The sequence below is a fragment of the Polypterus senegalus genome, chromosome 15 (assembly GCF_016835505.1).
Source record: "Polypterus senegalus isolate Bchr_013 chromosome 15, ASM1683550v1, whole genome shotgun sequence".
Lineage (NCBI taxonomy): Eukaryota > Metazoa > Chordata > Cladistia > Polypteriformes > Polypteridae > Polypterus > Polypterus senegalus.
The window spans coordinates 123047990-123074114 of record NC_053168.1 but is presented as its reverse complement, the minus strand read 5'-3'; the positions used below and the strand labels follow the sequence as shown (position 1 = coordinate 123074114).

The 26125-nt window shown below is 40.8% G+C and overlaps 1 protein-coding gene across 6 annotated transcripts in view; it reads right to left on the bottom strand.

Annotated features, from left to right (window-relative positions):
- Positions 1-26125, bottom strand: part of kif13a (kinesin family member 13A) — a 231391-nt gene that overhangs the window by 13974 nt on the left and 191292 nt on the right. For all 6 annotated transcript variants that reach the window (XR_005630696.1, XM_039737010.1, XM_039737011.1 and 3 more), the window contains 6 exons: positions 17214-17306; positions 14568-14720; positions 10277-10354; positions 8840-8890; positions 7570-7678; positions 2968-3107 (listed from right to left, as the gene is read on the bottom strand). Coding sequence is in view for 5 of the 6 variants with exons in the window: in XM_039737010.1 (XP_039592944.1) it covers positions 2968-3107; positions 7570-7678; positions 8840-8890; positions 10277-10354; positions 14568-14720; positions 17214-17306 (624 nt within the window). In the remaining variant the exon portion in view is untranslated. The remainder of the gene's footprint in view (positions 1-2967; positions 3108-7569; positions 7679-8839; positions 8891-10276; positions 10355-14567; positions 14721-17213; positions 17307-26125) is intronic.

Here is a 26125-nt window from a genome sequence, read left to right as displayed (position 1 = left end):
TCTCAGGCAAACGTATGGTGGCTCATTGTGTGAACATACAGCGTACATGTACCATAAGGCTCAGTTTGTCTGCTTGGGCTAATTGAGAAGTGAGGTGTATACAAGCACCATCTCACCAGGTGCAAGTCACACTTGTTTAAGCTTCTGCATCTTCAGACGAATTCACACTCATAACTTTCTTAGAGAGATCTGAAGCTCATGCAAGTGGCAAAAAAATGTAAAAGTGCATGAATGAACCATCTAGTGGCTGTGGCTGAGCCTGAGCAGATTAGACTGCTCCATACATACACATAGACACACACACCCACACACACAGGTCTTTCGTTGACATATGTCTAATTGGATAACAGTAGATTTAATTTCACTCTTCTAACTTTGATCAACAGAAAAATGTTTTGTGTTTTATATTTGTCATTCCTTTAAACCACTTTACACAGATTTGTATTCACTTTTCCTGTTGATCCATATCATAAAAGCCAAACAATAATCCACTGTGAATCACTTTTGTATAGCAATGTGTCAGACACGGGTGTTTGGGAGTGAACCAAAGGGACCAGGTAACACCAATTCCACGCCAGGCCAAGGGGTGGCGGGGTACACTAAACCGCTCCTTTTTCTCTCCGCAGACCAAAGACGAGAAATCCTTCCTGTCCCGGCCCGAGGACGTCACTTCCTGTGAACCAGCTATAAAAACCCCTCATCCTCCACACTTAAACAGTTCTGTTTTGGACTCTGTACACATTGTACGCTACTTTAAAGGCTTTTGCAGCCAGGAAAACTATACGGGTGGCTGCCCCAAACCTTCGTTGTGTGTCCGACTGTTTCTTTCACAAATGATATGTGAAAACGCCCAAGGGGGTGAAGACTTTTTATACACACTGTTAATCCTGACAATGGAATTGGTGCCAAGGTGGTGGCCAATGTGGTAAAGTGGGAGCTTAGCCCCAATATGAGGCTACCAATTTATAGGTCAGTATATTTTGCCTACTTGCATCTTGCTGGTGAATTTAAGAAATGAGATCACAGCTACAAGCACCCAAAATGATATGTGAGGACCTCAGAGTAGGATCAAGTCAGTTGAGGTAATTTGGGCATGTAGTTAGAATTCCTCCTGGAGGTGTATAAGGCATAGCCCACTGGATAAAGACCAAGAGGCAGACTCAGCACTTACTTAAAGGAACAAACTATATTTCAGCTGTGTCAGGAGTTTCTAGGAATTTCCCAGCAGGAACTGGAAGAAGTTGCTTGTGATAAAGTGGCAGCTCAGTAGTGCTACTGTGATCCTTATCACGAAAAACAGAATGAAAATGATGGTGATGATAACGGTATTAGTGACAGGTGTAACTTGGGATTGTGTTTAGCTTTCTTGAAGCTTTAAATTGTAATCATTTTTTTTTTTACTTTCTAATTTCCAAAGTATAGGGAAAGTATTGTAATCGTCCAAAAATTCTACCTCGAGATTATGGTGAATCTCGACGTTTTAGACCTCCTTGAGTCCGATTTACTTTCTCGTAGTGAACGTATTGTAATCATCCAAAAGTGTGATTTCGAGATTTTGATGAATCTCAACGTTTTAGACCTCCCTGAGTCCGATTTACTTTCTCACAGGAAACATACTGTAATCATCCAAAAGTTTGGATTTAGGAGATAATTTTAAAGCCCAGTATACTGTTCCAGCGGGGTGCCTAGGCATTACCTGCTGCACTGGGGTCCGAATCCGGAGGGTTTGTCATGTGGTGGGTGCATAACGCGCTGTAATCAGTGCATGCTCGCAACCTCGTCCTCCAGCATAAGAAGAATCTAATTGGGATGAGATTTTAAGTCAGCATATGAAATGGGTTTGCAATTTAAAAGAGTCTTGGGCTCTGGGTGAGTTTTCTTATCTCTCCATTATAATAAAAAAATCTTGGGATGAGACATGACTTTTTTTGAGATTTTTTGGAATGAAGTCCCATGAGGCGGAGACTTTTCACATGAGATTCTTTCAAGTCACGCCATACTTGCAACCATTTTCAAACAAGACCACGGTCATCTAACCTCTCAGTTGTGTGAATGCTTTTGACAGACACACTTCCGGCACTCTCAGCTCTTATGAATTTTATCAGGACAATAATTGTATACGTTTGAGACATGTCAACGACTAAGCGAAGAAGAAAGAGCAGGGACAAACATTCGAAAAAGTCGGGTAATTTATTAGAGATAAAGAAACGAAATTCATTAATGGGCAGTTACATGTTGCATTGTCATGATGTAAGTCCAAACACGGAATCAAAATTCAATGCGATCTTGAAGAAAAGTTAATTTCAAATATTGTTTTTACTGAAGTTTTAAAGTAAAAGTGAAAATAATGCATATGTAACAATTCCCATGAAAATAACAATCTCTTTAAATTGTATATCCGGTTAACCAAACTCGGAGCCCCCTAGCTTATATAAATGTAATAAACATTACCATAAGCCCAACAAGACAATTAATTATTCAATATGAAAAAGTCTATAGTTTGGCTCCCTCTTCCTGTCTTGGACTATAAAACATCTGCATTATCAGCCATGTCTCACAGCACTGCACTGCAGACTAACCATTCCAAATTTCTTCATTATGGGAAAAGCATCAGAGATCAGAGTTTATGGAGACAGAATAAGGAAGAAATTTGTTAGTCTTACAACATTTATTATGACATCAACAACGATACTGTTAGAAACATTTCTAAGGGGGAAAAAACATTCTGCAAAATATGGCTGAGAATGGCAATAGTCGGTCAAACGTTCTTTCACTTTCCTTCTATTTTAGATTGTAATTGGGTATCTCAATGATCAAGACATATTACATTTCTGCATTTTTTTACCTCCGGAACCACAAATAGGGTTTTCAGATATGCTTCCATAACTCAAAGTAAGGACAAAGCTTAAACAATGCATAACAAAGATCTTAAGCAAAGATAATTTATGACAAACTGGTAGCTATTACCTCTTGTCCAAGCAGAGGTCTAGACTCCAAAGGGTTCTTCACTTTGTGCTCCTCCTTAACAGGCATTAATGATTTAAGGAACTTTGGCGGCTGAGGGGACAGTGCCTTGAATGGACTTGTGTTGAAGAAAAGTGATGATTCTGGAAGAGAAGAGAAGCATGTCTTCAAAGAGATTGGCATGTTCCTGACAATCCAAAAAGTTACTTTACAGTTCAATGCAGCAGCTATGCAGTTTAGGATCTTGAGACAAAGAATGCTATGACAAGGAAACCCTAAGTGGCTATCTGTTCTCTTATTGCTTCAGCATTGATTAAACCCTTCAGGATCTTTTTCTTTCCTTTCATGAAATACACGAATCTCTTTCCTTGCTCCATTCTCCCTCTTTCTATTATCTTCATGTCCATGTTACAGATGCCACAAACACGTATGTCTTCACTGTCATCCTACTGACTGTGGTAAATGTAAAACATGCATTATTAATTTCAAGTTTTAGTTTATGTCACATCCAATGAAATTCTTACTTAGCACATCTAACCAACATGACAAATGCCACCATTCTTTAGTGCCATGACCACCTTGTTATTCCTAGTCAAACTGTGGTTAAGCATGTCTCCAGCTTTAAGTTCCTGGACCTTCACGTTTCTGAGAATCTTTCATGGTTCATCGACACTTCTGTCCTGGTCAAGAAGGCACAGAATCAACTTTAGTTTCTGAAGAGGCTGAGCAGAGTTCAGCATCATGTTCATTGTACTGAAGACCTTTAGCTGACCAGCAAGGCACTACATCCAGTTTTTGAAAGGTGTGGGTGTAAATACCTAAAACATGACATGTTTTGCCAACTTAAAAAGGCAACAGGAGACCTTCTTCTGCTAATGCAATTGAAGCAATTGGCTGCATTCATATTGTAATAGGGGGACCTATCGAGAATAAAACTGCTTTTGTTAAATGTACAGAGTAGTATAACATTAATATACAAGTCATCTATGATGCCATGATGTAGCTTGCAAATGCCACATCTCAGTGGTCTGGCTCACCATGGGATTCATGTATTTTGAAGCAAAGTAGTTCTGGCAGATGTGATGCTGCTGTACGTGGTGAACAGCTTGTTGGTAAGGTAACTGGCTGAACCCTCAGATTTTCATGACATGTTCCTATTCATTGTAACAGCAATCATATCATTACATGTGTCAAGTGATAGTGGCTACCTGCTCACACGCTGGCACCTTATGCCTTTTTCTGGAACCCCTGGAATGCGGTGCTATAAACTGTGAGTGATCTTGGGCTATCAGGTGCGGAGCAGAGCCAGATACTCTTGAGCGCATCAGGAGGTAGGTGGCTCTAACCAGCCAATGAAATTCTGCAGCATCGAGACTGCATATGTATGAGGTTGACTAGCATGCTTCATATAAGGATGTTTCTGGGTGTGTTCATTTGCGCATATTTACAAGATGATTGTGATTTCTAAATGGAAAATTGTGTCAAAATGTGAGTACAACAATTTTATATCTCTGGTGTTTTTTTTCTTTTTTCTTTATGTTGCATGGATTTTTCATGTTCAAATTCATGCAGAGTTTTATAAGTGAGGTCCCTGATTGGGATGCCAGTGTATCACTCACATAAGCACTCTCACATGGCCAATCAAAAATTACCAATCAGTCTATTATTAAAATATATATGTTTATAGGGTTATTATTGTTACATGTTCAGAGTACAGTGAAATTTTTCAATGCATATGCTAATCACCCTTAAACATGTCGCTACACTCCGGCACCACGATTATTCATTTAGATAGATAGATAGATATTATAGGACTACTGAATATAACTACCTCACTTTGAAACTTCTGTCTTCCTTAAGTGAAAAACCTCAGAACACATTTGCCATAATCTAACAGCAACAAATTAAATACAGTGATCCCACACTCTATCGCGGTTCAGCTACCGCGCCCCCACTATATTGCAGAAAATTTCAATAAGTACATCCTACCTGTAGTGTACTTTGCCACCAATTCATAACAAAGCTTACGGTACTATGGTAGACAAAGAGTTTCGCATTACAGTACCCAGATGATTTCTTACAAGGCCCGTTATTGGCTGAAAGAGGAGACTCAACCAATCAGAGCAGGATTTTCATTCTCTTGGGCTCTGATTGGCTGCTGTTAACATGGTGTGATCTCACAAGAACAGCGAGCGTGGGTCCCAGACGCATCTCAGTTCTCTGTGTATCGCGTACCTTGCTTGTGGTCTGATTGTTATGAGCAAACTTTCTGCGAACTTTTCGTTTTGTTTTAAGCCCTACGAAGCATCCTGCATCTTCTAAGAAGGGAAGAAAAGCGTTACACGGACATCGCTCGCCATTACGGCTTGAATGAATCAACAGTACGCTACATTATTACAAACCGGATTCCAAAAAAGTTGGGACACTAAACAAATTGTGAATAAAAACTGAATACAATGATGTGGAGATGGCAAATGTCAATATTTTATTTGTAATAGAACATAGATGACAGATCAAACGTTTAATCCGAGTAAATGTATCATTTTAAAGGAAAAATATGTTGATTCAAAATTTCACGGTGTCAACAAATCCCAAAAAAGTTGGGACAAGTAGCAATAAGAGGCTGGAAAAAGTAAATTTGAGCATAACGAAGAGCTGGAAGACCAATAAACACTAATTAGGTCAATTGGCAACATGATTGGGTATAAAAAGAGCTTCTCAGAGTGGCAGTGTCTCTCAGAAGCCAAGATGGGTAGAGGATCACCAATTCCCACAATGTTGCGCAGAAAGATAGTGGAGCAATATCAGAAAGGTGTTACCCAGCGAAAAATTGCAAAGACTTTGCATCTATCATCATCAACTGTGCATAACATCATCCGAAGATTCAGAGAATCTGGAACAATCTCTGTGCGTAAGGGTCAAGGCCGTAAAACCATACTGGATGCCCGTGATCTCCGGGCCCTTAAACGACACTGCACCACAAACAGGAATGCTACTGTAAAGGAAATCACAGAATGGGCTCAGGAATACTTCCAGAAACCATTGTCAGTGAACACAATCCACCGTGCCATCCGCCGTTGCCAGCTGAAACTCTACAGTGCAAAGAAGAAGCCATTTCTAAGCAAGATCCACAAGCTCAGGCGTTGTCACTGGGCCAGGGATCATTTAAAATGGAGTGTGGCAAAATGGAAGACTGTTCTGTGGTCAGGCGAGTCACGATTCCAAGTTCTTTTTGGAAATCTGGGACGCCATGTCATCCGGACCAAAGAGGACAAGGACAACCCAAGTTGTTATCAACGCTCAGTTCAGAAGCCTGCATCTCTGATGGTATGGGGTTGCATGAGTGCGTGTGGCATGGGCAGCTTGCATGTCTGGAAAGGCACCATCAATGCAGAAAAATATATTCAGGTTCTAGAACAACATATGCTCCCATCCAGACATCATCTCTTTCAGGGAAGACCCTGCATTTTTCAACAAGATAATGCCAGACCACATTCTGCATCAATCACAACATCATGGCTGTGTAGGAGAAGGATCCGGTACTGAAATGGCCAGTCTGCAGTCCAGATCTTTCACCTATAGAGAACATTTGGCGCATCATAAAGAGGAAGGTGCGACAAAGAAGGCCCAAGACGATTGAACAGTTAGAGGCCTGTATTAGACAAGAATGGGAGAGCATTCCTATTTCTAAACTTGAGAAACTGGTCTCCTCGGTCCCCAGACGTCTGTTGAGTGTTGTAAGAAGAAGGGGAGATGCCACACAGTGGTGAAAATGGCCTTGTCCCAACTTTTTGGGATTTGTTGACACCATGAAATTCTGAATCAACATATTTTTCCCTTAAAATGATACATTTTCTCAGTTTAAACTTTTGTTCCGTGATTTATGTTCTATTCTGAATAAAATATTAGAAGTTGGCACCTCCACATCATTGCATTCAGTTTTTATTCACGATTTGTATAGTGTCCCAACTTTTTTGGAATCCGGTTTGTATTATTATTATTATATTATTATTATTATGTTACTCATATCCTTAGCGCGACATCCACATATCATATGTGTTTACAAAGTGTTTTTTAATAAGTTTACATGTGTTTAAAGCCGTGGGAGGGGTATTTTAAGGCTTAAACTATAAAAAAAAATATTTATTTATATGGTCTTTCTGCATCGCAGATTTTCACCTATCGCTGATGGGTCTGGAACGTATAACTTCCACGATAGGCAGGGGATCACTGTACCAAACATGGTACGGCTCTCTGTGTTAGGTTTACAAGTACAGCGATTAGTCAACTTCTCACTTGCACGTGCTAATCAACATGCAACACGATACCCCTCTCCATTTATATGTTTATAAGGTCAATGTTGTCAAGTGTTCATTTATAGTTCAAATGAAAATATCTTTCTCATTACAATTAGACCAATCATTTTGTAGTGAGCCCTACAGCACCTGGACTAACTGCAATGAAACGGATTTTTCAGTTCAACTGCAACATACATGCAATGTGGCCTGAAAGTTTTTACAATAAGCTGTTTTTCTAAACTGTAACAATACATTGAAAATGAGAACTGCTTATGCCCAACGATCAGATGCTCATTTTTTTTTTTACCAGTGCTCTCTTTACTCCTTCGTGGTGACTCCCTTGGTAGCGTTCCATACAAGGACAGGTCCTGATAATTAGTGCAGTCTGATATATCCAAATGGCTCTCTGAGCGACCCTACAACAAAAAGAACAAATAAATAAATTAATTAATTAAAACATGAGTGCACATCATCCATCCAACCCGCTATATCCTAACTACAGGGTCATGGGGGTCTGCTGGAGCCAATCCCAGCCAACACAGGGCGTAAGGCAGGAAACAAACCCCGGGCAGGGCGCCAGCCCACCACAGGGCTAACTTAATCAAGATGTATTAAACAATATTTACTTTTGTTTTTCAAAGAAAGATTCTTGCCACTATACTGGCTGATCCAGTCCTCTTTAGTCCCTTTACCGTTATCCCTGAAAATATAAATGAAAATGACTTCACAACATCAGGTTCAATTCAGTGTTTTGAAGAAAACAAGCCCCACCTTGGTTCACTTGCAAATGTTCGGCCTAAGAGCTATTGTGGGTTAGAAATGTAATGGCAATACACAGGGTCTAAAAACACAAAGGTTAACATACAAACTTCATATTCCTGACACTTGACGGATTTCATCTGATACAACGAGGAAGAGTGGGAAATACTGTAAAAAGACGGGACTGGTTACCTACATGAAGTAGATATGGGGTACAAGGGAGCGTATTACAATTAAACTACAATGTGTAATCCAGACATTAAAATATTGGCTTTAGGAATTTGTCCATGTTATCTGCCTAAGACAACAAGTTGTAACATCTCATTATTCCTTCCTTTTCAAATCAGAACACAGCAAAAAAAAGGATCACGTTGCTACTCACAATCTAATGATGAATCATTCTAGCACTGCAGCTATAATATAGGGGGCCTTCAACAATTTGACTTTGTAAGGAACAACAACAAAAATCCATCAGTATGTGTCATGTTCTACTCATTATTGTGTGTGTTCAGGGGTTGGTGTTTGTTATAATATTCATATTTTTCTCGAGTTTCTGTAGAGTCTTAACTTTCCCATGGGAACAGATAAAGCATTATCTATCTACCCATCTATTAGGCAGCTCTGACCACAATCTGATCTATCAAACTCCCACCTACAAGCCTTTTACTAGATGGCAGCAGCTCTCTTATCATTATTCAAGCCAGAAGTTTGGGTGTGTTTGGGGGGGTTTGTTGTTTGTTATATTATTTCTATTTTTCTTGAACTTCTATAAAGTCTTAACTAAGTTATTCATTCATTCCAAGAATTATACACGTTACCTTTAATTCTTCATCTTCACACCCAGAGAGATCTAGTCTGCTGCAAGACACCTGTGTGAAAAAGAACATCAAGACTTCTGTCAGACCGGTATTGAACATGGCAGTGCTGAAAATCTCAAGAAGGTATAGCTTATAGAGGCTTACTAATTCCCTATGACAAGTGTTAATGGAGATGGTGGTGTCTGTCAGATAATATCTGTCCATCCATTCAACCATTTTGTAACTCGCTTAACAGATCTTACTTCATATCACAGGCCTGGTCAGAAGCAGCTTCTCCGTGAGAGTGGTTAAGACTCTAAAATAATTCCGGTGACAACCATAGACTTAAGTTTTCTGGCCGCCATCATGTCTTTAGCAGCAACACATTTACCTTTCAGGACTGTTTTCTGTTCATGATTTCAGCCATTTTGTAGGCTTGAAGCATTGACCTTTGGCACACACTCAAGCAATTTGCTGCAGAGTGTGGAGGGGCTAGGAAGATGACTGGCACCTCCAAGTCTGAGGTCATGGTTGTCTCTCAGGAAAACGGTAGATTGCTCTCTCCAGGTAAGCGGTGAACAACTGTCCTTCGTGGAGGATTTCCAGTATCTCAGGCTCTTGTTCACAGGTGACGAGTAAAGGAAACGCGAGATTGACAAGATGATTGGAACAGTGGCTGATGGTCTGGTCCGTGTTGATGAAGTGGAAGCCAAGTCTAAAGACAAAACTCTCGATTTACTGGTAGAGCTACATTCCTGTTCTCAATTATGGTCATGAGTTGTGGGTAATGACCTAAAAAATGAAATCCTGAGCCCAAGCAGTGGAAATGAGGCTTCTTCGCTGCACTACTAGGTTGACAAATCTACGATAGGGGGAGAAGCTCAGCAATTCAAGGAAAGTCTCAGAGTAGAGTCGCTGCTCCTTTGAATTGACAGCAGCCAGTTAAGGTGGGTTGAGCATGAAGTAGGGATGCCACCATGGAGCTTCTTTAGGCACTCCCAATGTGTGGAGACCTTGCTGCAGACCCAGGTCACACTGCAGGGATTATAACTCTTGACTGACTTGGAAATGCCTAAGATTCCCAATGAACAGCTGGAATCCGTAGCTGGGGACAGGGACATCTGGGCTGATTTGCATAGTTTGTAAAGCATCACTGTAACGAGAGAAGGCTAAACCGTGGACTTTTCATTCAGTTTTACAGTTCTCTGAAGCACTATGCCGATTCTGTATTATCATTTCTGAAAGAGACATCCTCTTTGCAGCACATGTCTCCCCTGAATTAGAGTAAAACTGAACATAGAGCTTCAGATGCCAGCTTAGGAGCTATTATCGAGAAAAAAAGTAATTAAATGGAAATTACCAGCAGCTAAGGACATAGATGGCATTAAAAACAGTTCATGTTACTGTGCATTTGAGAAGATCACTCATTTTATTAGTTGATTAGAAAATGGCTCTTACATGATGAACGTTGGGTGTACTGATACTCCTCCGAATGTGTTTGCCTTTTGCAGAAAGTGCTTCTTTAACAGTGACAGCCTATAAAAAATAATAAAATGATTAACAACATAATAACTAAAGTACACAGCCTTAAAAATGATACTGAATGCTAAGGTGAAGTGAAACAAGGGTACTCAAGTTTAGGCCTGGATGGCCACAGTGGCTGCAGGTGTTTGCTCAGCCCAGTTGTTCAAACACAAGCTAATCCTTACAGAAGACAAAATGTATTTGATTTTATAGCTTGTTAGTACTTCTATTATGTCACATCAATTCACTGTTACTGTACATTTTTTTCCTTTCTGAGAATACCATCCAAACGATTTTTAGCCTGGAGTAGATTAGGAGTTTTCAATCCTTCACTTTTTTTCTTTACATACATTTTATTAGCACAGATGAACACACACGGGTGGGACCAAGTCAGGTGATGACCTGCCGGCTCCTTTGTCATTTGTGTCTCACTGTTAATAAGCAGCTGGTTAAGAAAACAGGAAGTAATTAGAAACAGAGAATGCAGCTAAGAAGCACTGAAGAAGTGAGAGTTTATTTAAATAAAGCACAGAAATATTACTTGAGGAAAGCAGCTAACTAAGAAACTGGATTGGAACAAAAACGTGCAAAACTGAGCAACTCTGGTTTTGAGAAAGCTACTATATATAATTTAACATAACCTTCTCAAATCCATTTAAGGTAAATTCAGGGGTCACAGAGGCTGGGGCCAACACTGGTGGGGACATCAAACCATTGAAGGACCCACTCAAGTACACCCCAACCCTTATACAGAGTCAATCTATCACATCTTCTGGATGTTCATATTCAAAGGTTATTCTCATATGTACAAAAAAATAAAGAAATTCCTGGATGCATTGTTATTTTCTTTGTATTTTGCCTTTGAGCTAATTTTAATTTGTTTTATGTCATATGTAGGAACTACCGCAATGCTATGTTGTTTTCTTACTGATGACACCATTTTCTTGTCCTACAGGCCCCGATGCGTTGGATGGTTATCAATTGCATATTCATCAGTGTGACCTTATTTAAACTGCCATTGTGGTGGTAAAACTTTGTCTAAGATTGCGGATATTCAATCAAACCTTAAAATCAGTTCTTGTGTTAAGTGATATATATATATATATATATTTAACTGCCTCTCTTACCCTTTCTTGTACATCACTTTGGTTCAGTTTCGGCTGTTGTTAATGTACCTTATAAATAAAGTTTGACTTGACTTTCACTTGTCAAGTCAAGTTGGGAAGCATGCACTGGTACAGTGCGTTGCCGTACCCACTACACGATGAAACAACTCGAGATCCCAGTTGGCAACCCCCCAGGCAGACACGGGGTCCACTCCTACCCTCCAGAAATGACCCTCTATCTGCCGCAGCCAGGTGTTATGTGGGTGACCCCTTGGCCTGGTCCAGCCACTCAGGGCCCCAACAATGAGGATCTTATGAGCCAGATCACCCTCAGGGAAATGTGCCACATGGCCGTAGTGCCGTAACTGTCGCTCCGTCACAATGCAGGTAATGTGACTCATTCGGGACTCCATGAGCACCTGCTCATTCAACACAAAGCCAAACCAACTGTACCCAAGGATTTTCCAGAGAGACACAGTACCAAAGGAGTCCAGTCTTCGTCTCAGGTCACTGGATAGTGTCCATGTCTCGCAACCATATAGCAAGACAGGAAGCACCAGGACTCTAAAGACTTGCACCTTCTTCCTTTTGCAGAGATATTGGGAGTGCCACACACTCCTTTCCAGTGACCTCATCACCCCCCATGCTCTCCTAATCCATCTACTGACTTCATAGGAAGAGTCACCAGAGACATGAATGTCACTGCCGAAGTAAGTAATCCTCTCGACAAGGTCAACATTCTCTCCACAGACAGACACACTGTTGATGGCTGTGCCCAAAAGGTCATTAAGGCCTGGATGTTGGTTTTTATCCAGGACACGCCCAGACACTCAGACCCCTCACTCAGTCTCTCGAGCATCCTGATCAGAGCCTCCATTGACTCCGCGAAGATCACAGCATCAACAGCAAAATCAAGATCCATGAATTTTTCTTCACCAACAGATGCCCCACAGATGCTGATCCCCTCGACCTTGCCCAACAACCAGTCCATACAACCATTGAACAGAGTAGTTCTTGCTCGTAATTTGACTTGACAACGGGCCAAAAAAAAAAAAAATCAGAGGAATTCAATTAAATCTTAGTCTTCATCAATGCACACGACCTTCAATAAAGAAGGTCAGTTTGCAAAGGATTTGGCTCATACATCATAAAACTATTATGTTTCAGACACCTTGGTGTCCACATCACAGAAGATCTAACCTGGTACAAACACACCAAAACTTTGGTAAAGAAGGCACAACAATGTCTTTACCACCTCAGATGCCCCAGAGATTATAGGCTGCCTTCCCAATTACTAAAGTACTTCTACACATCCACGTTTGAAAGTATTCTGATGGATTAGGGTTAGGGTTAAGTATTACTGCCTGGTTTAGGAAAAGCAAGCTGGCAAGGCACTTCAGAGAGTGTTGTGGTCGGCTGGGTGTGCCTTCCCTAACTGCTAGGACATCTACAGTATACCAAGTGATGTCCAACCAGGGCAAAGCAAATAATCAATGACACCAGCCATCTCATCAATGGTTTCTTCTCTGTGCTGTGGGCAGGTAAGTGCTACCACTACCTAAAGTCCAACAGAGAGAGACCGAGGAGGACTTCTGTGCACAGCCCATAGGCATGTTGAATAAGGAAATGACCAGAACTACATGGTCTTGTCAACTCTGTTAGATTAATTTACTTATTTATTATATACTTAAAATTATATTCATTATTTTTTATATTTATAAGGTCATGCATTAGTGTTACTGTCCTTTCATATTCTTCTTAAAGGTATCGTCATTGGATTTGAACAATTAAGCATTTCACTATTTATTGTATTGTATGTATAATTTGTATGAAACAAAACAAAGTTAGATTTGAACAAAGTTAGATTTGAACAAAGTTAGCTTTCTTCATTTGTGTTTTTATTTTCATATTTAATATTCCTGGTAGCTTTCCTGCTTTAGCTGTATGCCAGGAACAGATTTGTAGTCCATTCAAAGAAAATGTTGGCTTGATCTCCTTCATTAACAAGTTGTTTCAAAAAAGCACTGTGGTGTTAAGGGTCCACAGCTCACTGAGCACAGGCCATTTTTTAAATAAATAATCAATGTGCTCGCGGCTTAGCGAGGGGACGTTAGGCCATAGTGGGCCGCTGGACGATCCGTAGGGTGTGGGCGTTTCTCACCTAGTGCACAGGTGAGGAACTGCCCACATTCATGATTGTCCCGTGGCTAATGCTGCAGCTGCTGTGGCCCTCGTCATTTTAAAAAGAAGCGCGAGTCGGTTTTAAAGGGAGGAAAAAAAATGGAGAGAGAAAAAAGGAAAGGAGAGGACGGAGGTTACCGGGAGCAGGAGAAGAAGCAGGCGGTGCGTGAGTGTGGTGAGCGCTCGATCGAGCGCTCGTGGACAGCTGCGTGGAAGCTGGGTGTTAAGCCGACACCCAGGTGTTTGTGTTGATGTCGCTCCCGCTGAGCGATCAGGTAGCGGGAGTGACCAGGGAAGGCGACTGGCCGCAGAGAGGCCATGGAAGGCAGCGGAAGTCGGAGACTTGGTGCTGGAATCCCCAACGTGGGCGACCTGGACGTTGGTTGGAAACCAAGTTCTCCGAGACTGGGATGAGTGCCATACCGAAGCCAGGGATCGGGAGGTCTCCAGTCTCATGTGTGTGTTTCAGGAGGGCAGCTGCAGAGAGCGTCTTGCCTGCTGCTTGGCCCAAACGGGATTAGCAGGTGAGACGCTAACAGAAAAGCACCGGATTGGTTAGTGTTTTGAGACTGCTTCCATAAGAAGATTTAACCTCACGTTTTAAAGGATTGGTTTTTTTTTTTATTTATTGGTTTTACTCCACGTTTTCATTTTGTGGATTATTTATTGAATGAACTGCACTGTTTATGGAACACTGTTTTTGTTGACTGTTTTAATAAAAGCACTTTTGTACTTTCAACCATCCCCTTGCTCAGATGCTCAATTTGCCTCCATTGACTAGCTCACTTGGTAACATTATCGATGGTGTTGGGTTCAAGGGTTCCCAAACATCAAAGGGAGTGTGGAGCCAGAACCCACATCGTCACAAGCACCAGAACATCACTTTTCAATAAAAACGTTAGTGGGGCTCAGCTGCCTTTAAAACATTTTTGCTTTACCTGTCTAAGTCGCTCCAGACTCAGTATGTTCTCCACCTCCAACACTCCACGTGTATACTTCTCAATGTACGTCTCTCCGTCTGCCGAACCCTCGCTTTCCTCTCTCGCTGCCATGAGTGCCAACGTTTCCCTGTCTTCTGTCTCCTCAGATGCCTGTTTTTTTAAAACAAAAGAAATCAAGTTAAGAAATGAGAAGACAAGGGTATCCATACTTTTAATTCGGCTTGCATTGTCAGGTAAAAAAATCACAGAGAGAGCCAGAGAGCGTGTTAGCCGGTGTATGTTCCCCAGTTAATTTAATTAAAATTATTATTTTTTTTGTTAAAGTACAGTACTATTTTTTCAGAAGCTTATTACGTATATAAACTTTTGTAACCATCATTCTATTTAGTTATTATTTACAACTTGTTCTCTTTTGTCCCCTTTGCTTTGTGGGTGGAACCCCCAGAGAGGCGGGGCCACTCTGATGTCAAGTCTGAAGGACAGCCCTCAGGCTATATATTGTGAGGCTGAGGAGGTTCACTGGTTCATTATGGTTATATTTTTAAAAAGTGCATCATTTTATGAGTACTGTTTTTCTACTAACTTTTTAATTTCTGCTCCTGTCTTGGGTTACAATTACTGGATTTGTAATAAGGGTTTATTTTTTTAGCAAACCTTTTGCCTTGTTCTGCCTTTCATTGCTTTCACCTAAATCCTCTTTTTTGTAAAGATTCTTGTAGACTGGTTTCTCAAGCTAATAGTTTGATGGTTCTTCTTTGTCTTCAGAGACACTGAGCATGAGAAAAGTGCTATATAAATAAAATGTACTATTATTATGATTTTGATATAATTGGGACATTTAAAGAAATTTGAAATTTAAAAGCCTGTTTGCCAAGGTTTGCTTTTGTCTCAGGATTTACTGGTGGACTTGTGTGTATGCAAAAGCAGACAACCAAAAGCACTCACCCAGAAGTACAATGCATAAAATTCAGCAAAGAGGATACAGAAAAGAAACTTGTCTGTCTGATGTCTCATATTTTACATACCATGAAAAGAAAGAAAGAAAGAAAGAAAGAAAGAAAGAAAGAAAGAAAACCAAGATTGTGGGCGAACTCTTTATACATTTAACACTAGAATTACCAGAGCCTACGAATAAACTTGTAGATCTGTCCCACCTTAAATTGCTTCGCACCTCTCCGTCAGCGTCTTGTGTCCTTTAAATGTGTTGATAAGCAGCAGACAGCAAGCAGCCTGCTATCACATCCCCCACCCTGCAGTTTTCTCAGCTCAAGTCTGTTTACCTGCATGTCAGTTGCTTAGAGTTGTACAGAGTGAGAAGTCAAGCAAAATTTCACCTTTTATAAATACTATATCGTTATTTGGAACACTTGCATTTCATGTGTGTTCCGTGTCTACAACGATCTATGTAAACACATTGTTAAAACAGAAACATTTTTCATGTTTTAGTAATAATTGACAAAATGTAGACATGAAGTGTATAATGTGTGAAGCCTGAATTCCAAATATCAAAGAAACACTTTCACAAAAGGTACAAAAATAACAGAACTAATATGCTTCCATTCAAAAATATAACTGCAGAAAAAGCAGGGTGCGACATTGACACATAGTTGCTACGACAGCTTCAGTGGCACAACGGTATCAACTGTTGACTGGTAATCAAAGCTTCACGGGTTCGATCCTGGATGAGTCCATTTTGAGAAGTGAGCTGCTCGTATTCTTTCTATTTTAAAATAAAAACATACATTTGATTCCAGTCTGTAACAGTCGATGTAATTTATGATACTTGTAAAGGTTAACAATATAGTATTTATAAAAGTTGTCATTTTGATTGACTTCTTACTCTATACAACTCTAAGCAACTGACACACAGGTAAACAGACTTGAGCTGAGACAACTGTGCGGGGTGGGGGGATGTGATAGTAGGCTGCTTGCTGTCTGCTGCTTATCCACACATTTAAAGGACAAAAGACGCTGACGGAGAGGTGCAAAGTGTTTTAAGGTGGGACGGATCTACGAGTTTTTTCGTAGGCTCTAGTAATTCTAGTGTTAAAACTTTGCACAGTCACCAGCTCTGTCAGAAAAGGGAACGTGTGCATGACACTGTAATTTAGAAATGTGAAACTGTGCTGGAAGTTGTCATGCAGGTGTATAATTTGTCATGGCTTGTGATTTCTAGTCATGTAATCTGACATACTTGGTGGATGAGATCAGGAAATGCAGTTGTCAAGTCTGACAAGGCCCATGACTAGAAGTCACGTAATGTGCCACTGGTTTTAGTCTCATTTGAATTGTCTCAGTGTACATAAAATTTGCTGCTAAATATGTTTCTCTCTTCAAGGCCAAACACTTCATTTCTACAAAGCAGATTACATGCAAAGCACACGTCATCTCAAGCTGGTTCCACAGACATAACAGTGAGCCGAGTTCACGGTCTCCAGATATTACTCCATTAGGACACCCTGGAAGTTCCCAACACGAATGCATGTCAGAAAGGTTCGCAGAAACATCAAGATGCTATTAGGTCGGCAAGGACCAAAGTTCTCCAGGAACAGTTTCCAGTATACTTTTGAATCCATACCTCAACAAATTCTGACTGTTACAACGGAACTGCATTTACTATCATACACTGCCTATTTTACTTACCTTTGGTATGTTGGACACTATTTCATAAGCAACACCACAAGAGTAAAGCATGTTCTTCATAGACATCCTCCTCTTGAGACTTTGCGTAAAACTCTGAAAAATAAAACAAGAAGAACTGAATAAGCAGCAACACTTAGAATGTCAAGTAGCGGAAACACACATTTCAAAAGAGCAGAACTGAATTGCATTACTGCAACGGCGACCTCTTTAATAATGATTTACACATTTTTCTAGTCTGGCCCCAAGGTAATTTGCACTAATTGGTCAAAAATTCTGACTGACATTGCAGTGTGTGCAGGTGCACTGTCATGGTGCCAACCACAGTTTTGGGTGCACCACGTTTCTGGACATTTTTTGCAGATATTTTCCCATAGACGTTTTAGAAGTTCTGCGTAATGTCACTGATTAACAGTCTGTCCACACGGAAAAAACTGTTTATGAACAAGCCCATCATTGTTGAAAAACATGTTTATCATTGTCTCTTGAAAATTTTTTATGTTGGCTTTGTGAAAAAACATCACCCAAGTCACCTGCTTGATTGTAGGAAAAACAATAGAAGGGCTGGATTAGCTATTAAGCAAGTACTTAGGGTATCAAGGAAGAAGGGGGCGCCACAGAAATTTTCCTTTGATGGATTTACCATGGACCACATTGTGCAAAATTGCAAATGGTGCAGCTGATCCAGGTTTCACAAGCAGGGGCTCCCACATTAAATGCAAAAATTACATACATATTGTAAGGGACAGTCGGCAGCCTTACCCAGTCGGGACGTCCACGAGATGGAAGGACCGGGGGAGGCAGGAGAACAGGGCGTTATCTCCCCTGGAGTGCTAGACGGGAGCCCCCCTGGTTGCAGCAGTGTCTCAGATTCCCACAGGGCAGCATGGGACATGGAGTTCTTCAACTCAGCCTTGCTGGGTTCCGTGGATGCTGCCAGGGGGTACTTCAGAGCCTGGGGAGCCATATTTCATGGTGTTTCTCAACCCACACGTACAGAAGAGCTGAAGTACTCCCAGGTGGAAGATAAAGGTAGCTGCCTGTCTTAGATGGGTGAGCCAGAGGCAAGAGGGAGGTGGACAATGCCTGTGAGGAGGAGTGGAGGAGGCAGCGGCCGAGAGAGAAAGAAGACAAAGAGTGTGCCCTCTTGTGCTTTTATTGCATTTGAGGCTGTTGGGCCAAGAAATGCATATAGTGGAAGAGTTTCCCACAATAAGACTCTTTGTGCTTTCAACTTGTGTGCTTGCTTGTGTTAGGTGTTTGGGGAGCTGGAGTGCCCCCTGGTGTCCGCAGTATATATACAATAATAAAAATAATATTCAAATAGCAATACTAGAGGTTAATGATATACTGTATATTAATCTTGGGAATACAAGAAAATTTAAAACTGGTAACTGCCACACAGTCCACTGAGGCTCAGGTGATCATTCTTGTCTTGGTCACGTCGGCTGTGCTGTTCAGCCATCCACTGAGAGTGAGTGAAGCTCATATATATCAGGGTACCAAAATCTTTTAAGTTCTTAGGGCATCTAAGTGTCTTAATCCGGCCCAGAAAGAATAGAAATATACACTTGATCAACATAGCATGATGCCACTCGCCTGACTGATTAACCAGACAAGTAGGCATAAAACATCTAGCGAAATATTTGATAACTACACTCTATAGGGCGGTCCAGATCTAATTATGCAATTTTCATTACTCGATAACTTAATAAGTTTATTACATAGAAAATCACCCGAAAAATCATGGACCATCGAGAAGTGTGCGAACTGACGACATGAAAAATCGTCTTTGCGCCGAACTAGAATCATCACCACATAAATCAAAGTCATCCAGATGATCCGGATCTGCATAATTAGATCTGGACCACCCTGTACTTCCAGTTATTGCCTGATTTGGGGAATTTTTGTGTTCGCCACTGTTCTGTTACAACTTCTTAAACCTGTTCAGTTATTAACATCTGCAGTTTAGGTCCATCGTATTGGTATATCTGATGTTTTCTTTATCTTCCCCTTGCTTCCTGTCATGTGATGTAATTAGGAAGTTAGTTTAGAATCAGGAAGGCTGCCGTTCATGGGCATGGAAGTGCACTAGTCACAGTTGTTTAAGCAGGCTGGCGCGGACACCCTCAGCCCCACTGAAAGCACTCAGAGTCTCAGGACAGGAAGCAGAATCAAGATTTATTGTATGGCGCACATATAGACTTACTCAAGATGGGAATGAGTGAGCAGCAATAGGCATCTCTTACATTTATTACAATTTTTATCACACAAGCCATTATTCATCCTCATCTGACTGCTATCATTTCACTGCTCTAATCTTGCCTCTACTTAATTCTACTAATATTTCTTAGCTAAAGAGGAGGGAGTCAAACACCTCTCTGTCCATTATTTTTGTTTGACAAGGCCTATCCTTACTAGCTTGGCGCTTGCTAGTATTATTTACAGCCAAAGAGTTCACATTCTCTCTCCATGCGAGGGGCCCGTCTTTCTCCAGCTCTCCTGCACGTCTAACCTTTGGCTTAATGAACTACTGGTGGTTTGCAGCTCATACAGAATAATAAAAATATATGTAGACATAAGCCTTTTCAATCCTTACTCTTACATCTTAATACTTAGTAAAATATATAGCCTACCTGTCCCATGTGCTTATAATACTTCTCTAATACGTAGAGATTACCAATTTTAAGAATACATTTTTCTACACAGTCTGCTGTCACCTGCCCGTATCTTCCTGCTTGTGCTAGCATGTATTCCTTTACTTTAAAGTTACTTTTCCCTTTATTTATATTTGCAGACAGAAGTAAATCCTTGAGTGGTTTATTAAAAATGTGTGTATAATGGCACAGTAATTTTCATTTGAATGACACTTTTGTTGTTTAATATAAAGACTTAGTACTTTGCATGTTTTTCCTCTGTTTTAGTATCGCCACTTTAATTCCAATAAACCTGTGGACAAAGAATCAACAGTCTATAGAGTTTTGGATAAATAAAGGAGTTCATCTGCCTGTCAAAGCACAAAGTCTGTTTGGAGGCCAGGACACCCCCTTGTATTATTCACCACAACTTCCATCCCTGGCTTCTTCAAACTGCTTTCGTGTTTTCTTCCTGTTCACTTCCACCACTGTGAATCTCTTCATCAAATCATCCTCTACCTTGCATTCCATATTCGCCGATTTCATCATATCACGTGACTTATGGTCTCTGCAACTATCGTTTATCCTTAAATCAATTTACTTCTGTTTTGCTATCACAAAAATGTACACATTCACCTGATTATTGTTATCTCAGTCCTCTCTAACATTGCGTAAAGTTCCACAATAATTGGCCAAGTTTAATAGAGCTAACACAAATTTTCGTCTTTATAAGTTTATCGGGTCATTATTGTTATGTGTTGAAATTCTTGCATATGGCATTCTGCCACTCTGGGGCGCCATGATTAGTGAATATAACAATCTTAACTTGAAGGTTCTGTGTTCCCTATCAGAAAACAAATGTGCTACTTATCGCTACATACTGTACAATCTTTCTCAAAACTGGACATCTTCTGTACGGAGTAAATCTTACTTTTCATCTATAAATGCATCATTTTTTGCAACTACCTCACAACGATGATCAAATTGGTTCTTCCTGTCTTAAACATGACACCCAATCTCGAACTCTTCAATGCCCAAGAGCTTAACCGCTCCATGAGAACCTCACTCCTTTGTGTTTGAACCTTGAATTGAAAACAATTCTTCTCCAACTTGCCAGCACCGCTGCTTCCCTCACAATCGACTTATTGTCAACACTTACTTCATCACTCATGATGTGCTCTCATCTTTACCTCTCTTCCTCAGCCCCTTCAACACTCCTATAACCCTGACATTTGCGAATGCACAGCAGAGTTCTTTTGGTTTCTCACAACTAACATTGTCCTCCTCTGGTTGTAACATTTCCAGATGTTTCACCCTATTACTATCAATCACACGGTTTCCCTTCAGGCAATTCCATCTCCTTTCTTTTGCTATCTGCTTGGTGACTGTAATCATGTTCTTTCCTGCCCTCAATAGCTAAACTTGAAAATGCTTCCTTCCTGGCCTCTAATGCCTTCCCCACTTCTTTTCTAGCATTTATTGCTGTCTGGCTTTGTTTTGCCAACCTATATAATACCTTTTTTTACTTCTGATGGCATTAGAACATTACAACACTCTCAACGAGAACAGGCCATTCAGCCCTACAAAGCTCACCAGTCCTATCTAATTATTTCTTCCAAAAAAACATCAAGTCGAGTTTTGAAAGTCCCTAACATCTTACTGTCTACAACACTACTTGGTCGCTTATTCCAAGTGTCTATCGGTCTTTGTGTAAAGAAAAACTTTCTAATATTTGTGAGGAAATTTACCCTTAAGAAATTTCCAGCTGTGTCCACGTGTTCTTGATGAACTCATTTTAAAATAATAGTCTCAATCCACTGGACTAATTTCCTACATAATTTTAAACACTTCAATCAAGTCACCTCTTAGTCTTATTTTACTTAAACTGTAAAGGCTCAGCTCTTTTAATCTTTCTTCATAATTCAACCCCTGTAGCCCTGGAATCAGCCTAGTCGCTCTTCTCTGGACCTTCTATAGTGCTGCTTTGTCCTTTTTGTAGCATGGAGACCAAAACTGCACACAGTACTCCAGATGAGGCCCAACCAGTGAGGTTATAAAGCTTGAGCGTAACCTCCTGTGACTTGTACATTGTGTGCAAAATTATTAGGCAAGTGAGTATTTTGAGCATATCATCATTTTTAATGCGTATATTCCAACTCCAAGCTGTATTAACTCGAATGCTTATTGGATTTAAGCACGTCAGGTGATGTGTATTTGTGTAATGAGGGAGGGTGTGGCCTAAGGAGATCAACACCCTATATCAAGGTGTGCAGAATTATTAGGCAGCTAGTTTTCCTCGGGCAAAACGGGCCAAAAAAGAGATTTAACTGACTCTGAAAAGTCAAAAATTGTAAAAAGTCTTTCAGAGGGATGCAGCACTTTTGGAATTGCTAAGATATTGGTGTGTGATCACAGAACCATCAAACATTTTGTTGCAAATAGTCAACAGGGTCGCAAGAAACGTGTTGAGAACAAAAGATGCAAATTAGCTGCCAAAGATTTGAGAAGAATCAAACGTGAAGCTACCAGGAACCCATTATCCTCCAGTACTTTCATATTCCAGAGCTGCAACCTACCTGGAGTGCCCAGAAGTACAAGGTGTTCAGTGCTCAAAGACATGGCCAAGGTAAGGAGGGCTGAAACCCAACCACCACTGAACAAGAAACATAAGTTGAAACGTCAAAACTGGGCCAAGAAATATCTGAAGACAGATTTTTTTCAAAGGTTTTATGGACCGATGAGATGAGAGTGACTCTTGATGGACCAGATGGATGGACCTGTGGATCAGTAATGGGCACAGAGCTCCACTCCAACGTGGAGGTGGGGTACTGGTATGAGCTGGTATTTTTAAAGATGAGCTAGTTGGACCTTTTGCATTGAAGATGAACTCAAAATCAACTCCCAAACCTACTGCCAGTTTTTCGAAGACACTTTCTTCAAACAGTGATACAGGAAAAAGACCATGATTTTTATGCAGGCCAATGCTCCATCACTTGCATCGAAGTTCTCCACTGCGTGGCCAGCCAGTAAAGGCCTTAAAGATGAAGGAATAATGACATGGCCCCCCTTCCTCATCTGACCTAAACCCTATCGAGAACTTGTGGGCACTTCTTAAACGCTAGATTTACGGGGGAGAAAAACAATACACCTCTCTGAAGAGTGTCTGGGAGGCTGTAGTCACTGCTCCACAAAAAGCTGATCGTCAACAGATCAAGAAACTGACAGACTCCATGAATGGAAAGGCTTATGACTGTTATTGGAAAGAAGGGTGGCTATATTGGTCATTGATTGACTGATTTATTTTTTTTTTGAAATGTCAGAGATGTTTATTTGTAAATTTTGAGGTGTTTGTTTATTATTCTCACTATAACAGATGAAAATAAACAAGTGAGATGGGAAAATTTTCATTTTTCCTTTAGTTGCATAATAAATCTGCACACTAATAGTTGCCTAATAATTGTGCGCACATATGTATTCCCCTGATGATGTTCACACTCACATTTCCATTGTGAAACATTCAGGTTTCAGGTTTATTAACATTTTGGATTGACTGATAGCACTGTGTTTGTTCCATATTAAAATTAATCCTTAAAAATACAACTTGCCTAATAATTGTGCACACAGTGTACTCCATACATCGTGCTATATAACCTGACATTCTGTTAGCCTTCTCAATGGCTTCTGAACACTTAACATTAAAAGAAAGCACCACATTCCACTAAAGCAACCATTCACGTTCTATATTATGTACCCTGGAAAGGGACCCGAGTTGTTGATTGCTCTCTCTGATCTATAAGCCCCAATTTGAGTCATGTGACAATTTTTTAGGTGTGTTTTATTTTATTTCTATTAGCAGCCCATGACAATGTGACGTGTGGACGGCTGAGATTTCGACTATCCAGAAAGAGTCTCTTTGATTAGCTTTCATTACACTCCATTTGGAAGAAGAAATAATTCTTTAATATGCTGGTTTCTACACTCTTGTTTCCTTTTCTAGCCTGATATAACTCCACACCCCTGTAACTCACAAAACTGGTAAAGTGTTTGGACCTTTTCCACTCACTGCATTGCGAACCCCAGACCCTACAACCGGTCCACTTGACCCCATCCCCTCACATCTCTCAAAGACTATCCCCACCTCACTAATATCTGCAGTTGCGCTCATCATCCACACCTTACACAACCAGGGTACTACATGTGCATTATGTTCAAACTGGCCCTAATAGCTCCACTTCTCAAAATCTCTTCTCTCGGTCCTTCTTAAGTAGGTAATCAATCTCTCTCTCTCCACTACTTTTCATCCACAACACTAACCAAGTTTCTTCTTTTCTTCTACAGAACAGATGCCTTGAGTCTAATCAGTCAGGGCTTAAAGAGGGGCATTTCCACCAAGATGAATCTACTGACTGTTGTAGACACGTTACAGGTTGGCTAGGGCTAGCCAGGACCACTATTTCATTTGACCTCATCCCCCTTGAATTTTTCCACGCCTTTGACACAGTTAACCAGCACATCCTCCTTGCCACCCTCTTTCACCTAGTCATCACAGGGACTGCTCTCATATGGTTTGAGTCCTGCCACTCAACCATGTGTCTTAGAAAGCGGAGATGTCAAGAGTGCATGAGACAAATGCAGGGGGTGCCCCAAGAGTTGGTGCTGGGCCCTCACTTGTTTCTTCTTTACACTGCCTCACTAGGCCATGTCATCCAGTACCATGGATTCTCATATCAGTGTTATGCTGATAACAATGAGCTGTACCTGCCATTCCCTCCAGAGCACAACATGGTCTGTGCTAGAATTTAGGCATGGCTCATTGATATGTCAGCCTTGCTGAAGAAATACATCTCCTACTCAGCCTGGCAAAAACAGGCATGTTATCGCAGTCAGTCTGCCTATTCAACACCCTATCTGTTCCTGTCGGCTCATTATAACTAACATCTACCAAGTTGGTATACACCCTTGGGGTGATGATCAATGAACAGCTATGCTTCACTGACCACATTGCAACTGAATCTTGTTCACGCAGATTCACTCTGTATAACATCCACTAGATCAGGCTGTATCTTAAGGCATATGCAGGACAGCTTGTGGTCATGATGTTGGTCTTCACATCTTCACTACTGCAACTCCTAAATGACAGGAGTACTTACATGCACTACCAAGCCACCGCAGATGACTCAAAATGCAACAGCATGTCTTGTATTCAACCAGCTGGGATGGATGCCTGTTACTATTCTTTTCAGGCCACTCCATTGAAATTCATGATGATTGCTTACAGAATAAGGAATGGCCCAGCACTTGTGTATATGGAGGCTCTTGTGAGCTCCTTCTCGCCCATTCAGGTGTGCTAGTGAACAGAATCTGATGATGTCACCTCTACGTGTCATCAAATGTCAATCCAGACTTTTGTCATGTGTTGCTCCCTCAGCAGGTGGAATGAACCACCTACCTCCATCAAATGGGGTACTCACACTAGGCACCTTTGTTCTACGCCGTGCCCAAGTGTGATTGTCACCACTGCTGGCCTGCACTCACACTGTGCTTTAACGCTTTCTTCTTAACCATGTGACTTTGTGTAAAGCCAAAACAAGATCCGAACACGGAGTGACGGCCTGCATGTCAAAATGATTTTACTTGTTTTGTGGTTGTTCTGAACTCATGTAGGGCAGGATAACACTCTACCCACTTATAGATTCATTGAGTTCGCAGCACAGCGTTTTGTTGTTACTCTTGCCGCACGCAAGAGAATATTTTCATGGTGACAAATGATGTCAAGGGAGGAATTTGCAGCTTTTCTTGCCAACTACAATTCACATTCATGTGTAAGGTGAGAATAAAAACCCGCTTTTAACTCAAAAGATACTGAATGAAATGAAAATTACACTATCTGACTTGTCGCATCATTAACGTCATGTCCGTTTTCCGTGCTCGGGCATGTTTAGCAATCACACGGCTCCTGAACGCTACTGAATGTGGTACGGTTGGCCTGGCGTGTCTAACAAACTAGACTTGTCGACAAACGTGCTCAGGTACGGAACGAATTGCCAGTGTGAGTACACCCTAAAGTGCAGAATTCCTCAGTGTGTTGAAGAAGCGTTTTAAGACTCTCTGTTTGAGTGAATAACTTTCTAATTGATAACACTCTTGATAGGAGGTTCTTTGTAGCTTTTTAGTCTTGTGTTGTTTTGTTTGGTTTAGGGCTTTTCACTTGTGAAGGTCAATATGGTAACCTTGTCCTGTAGGACTTCCCAAACTGTCCCAAGTTTTCCATGATAATGG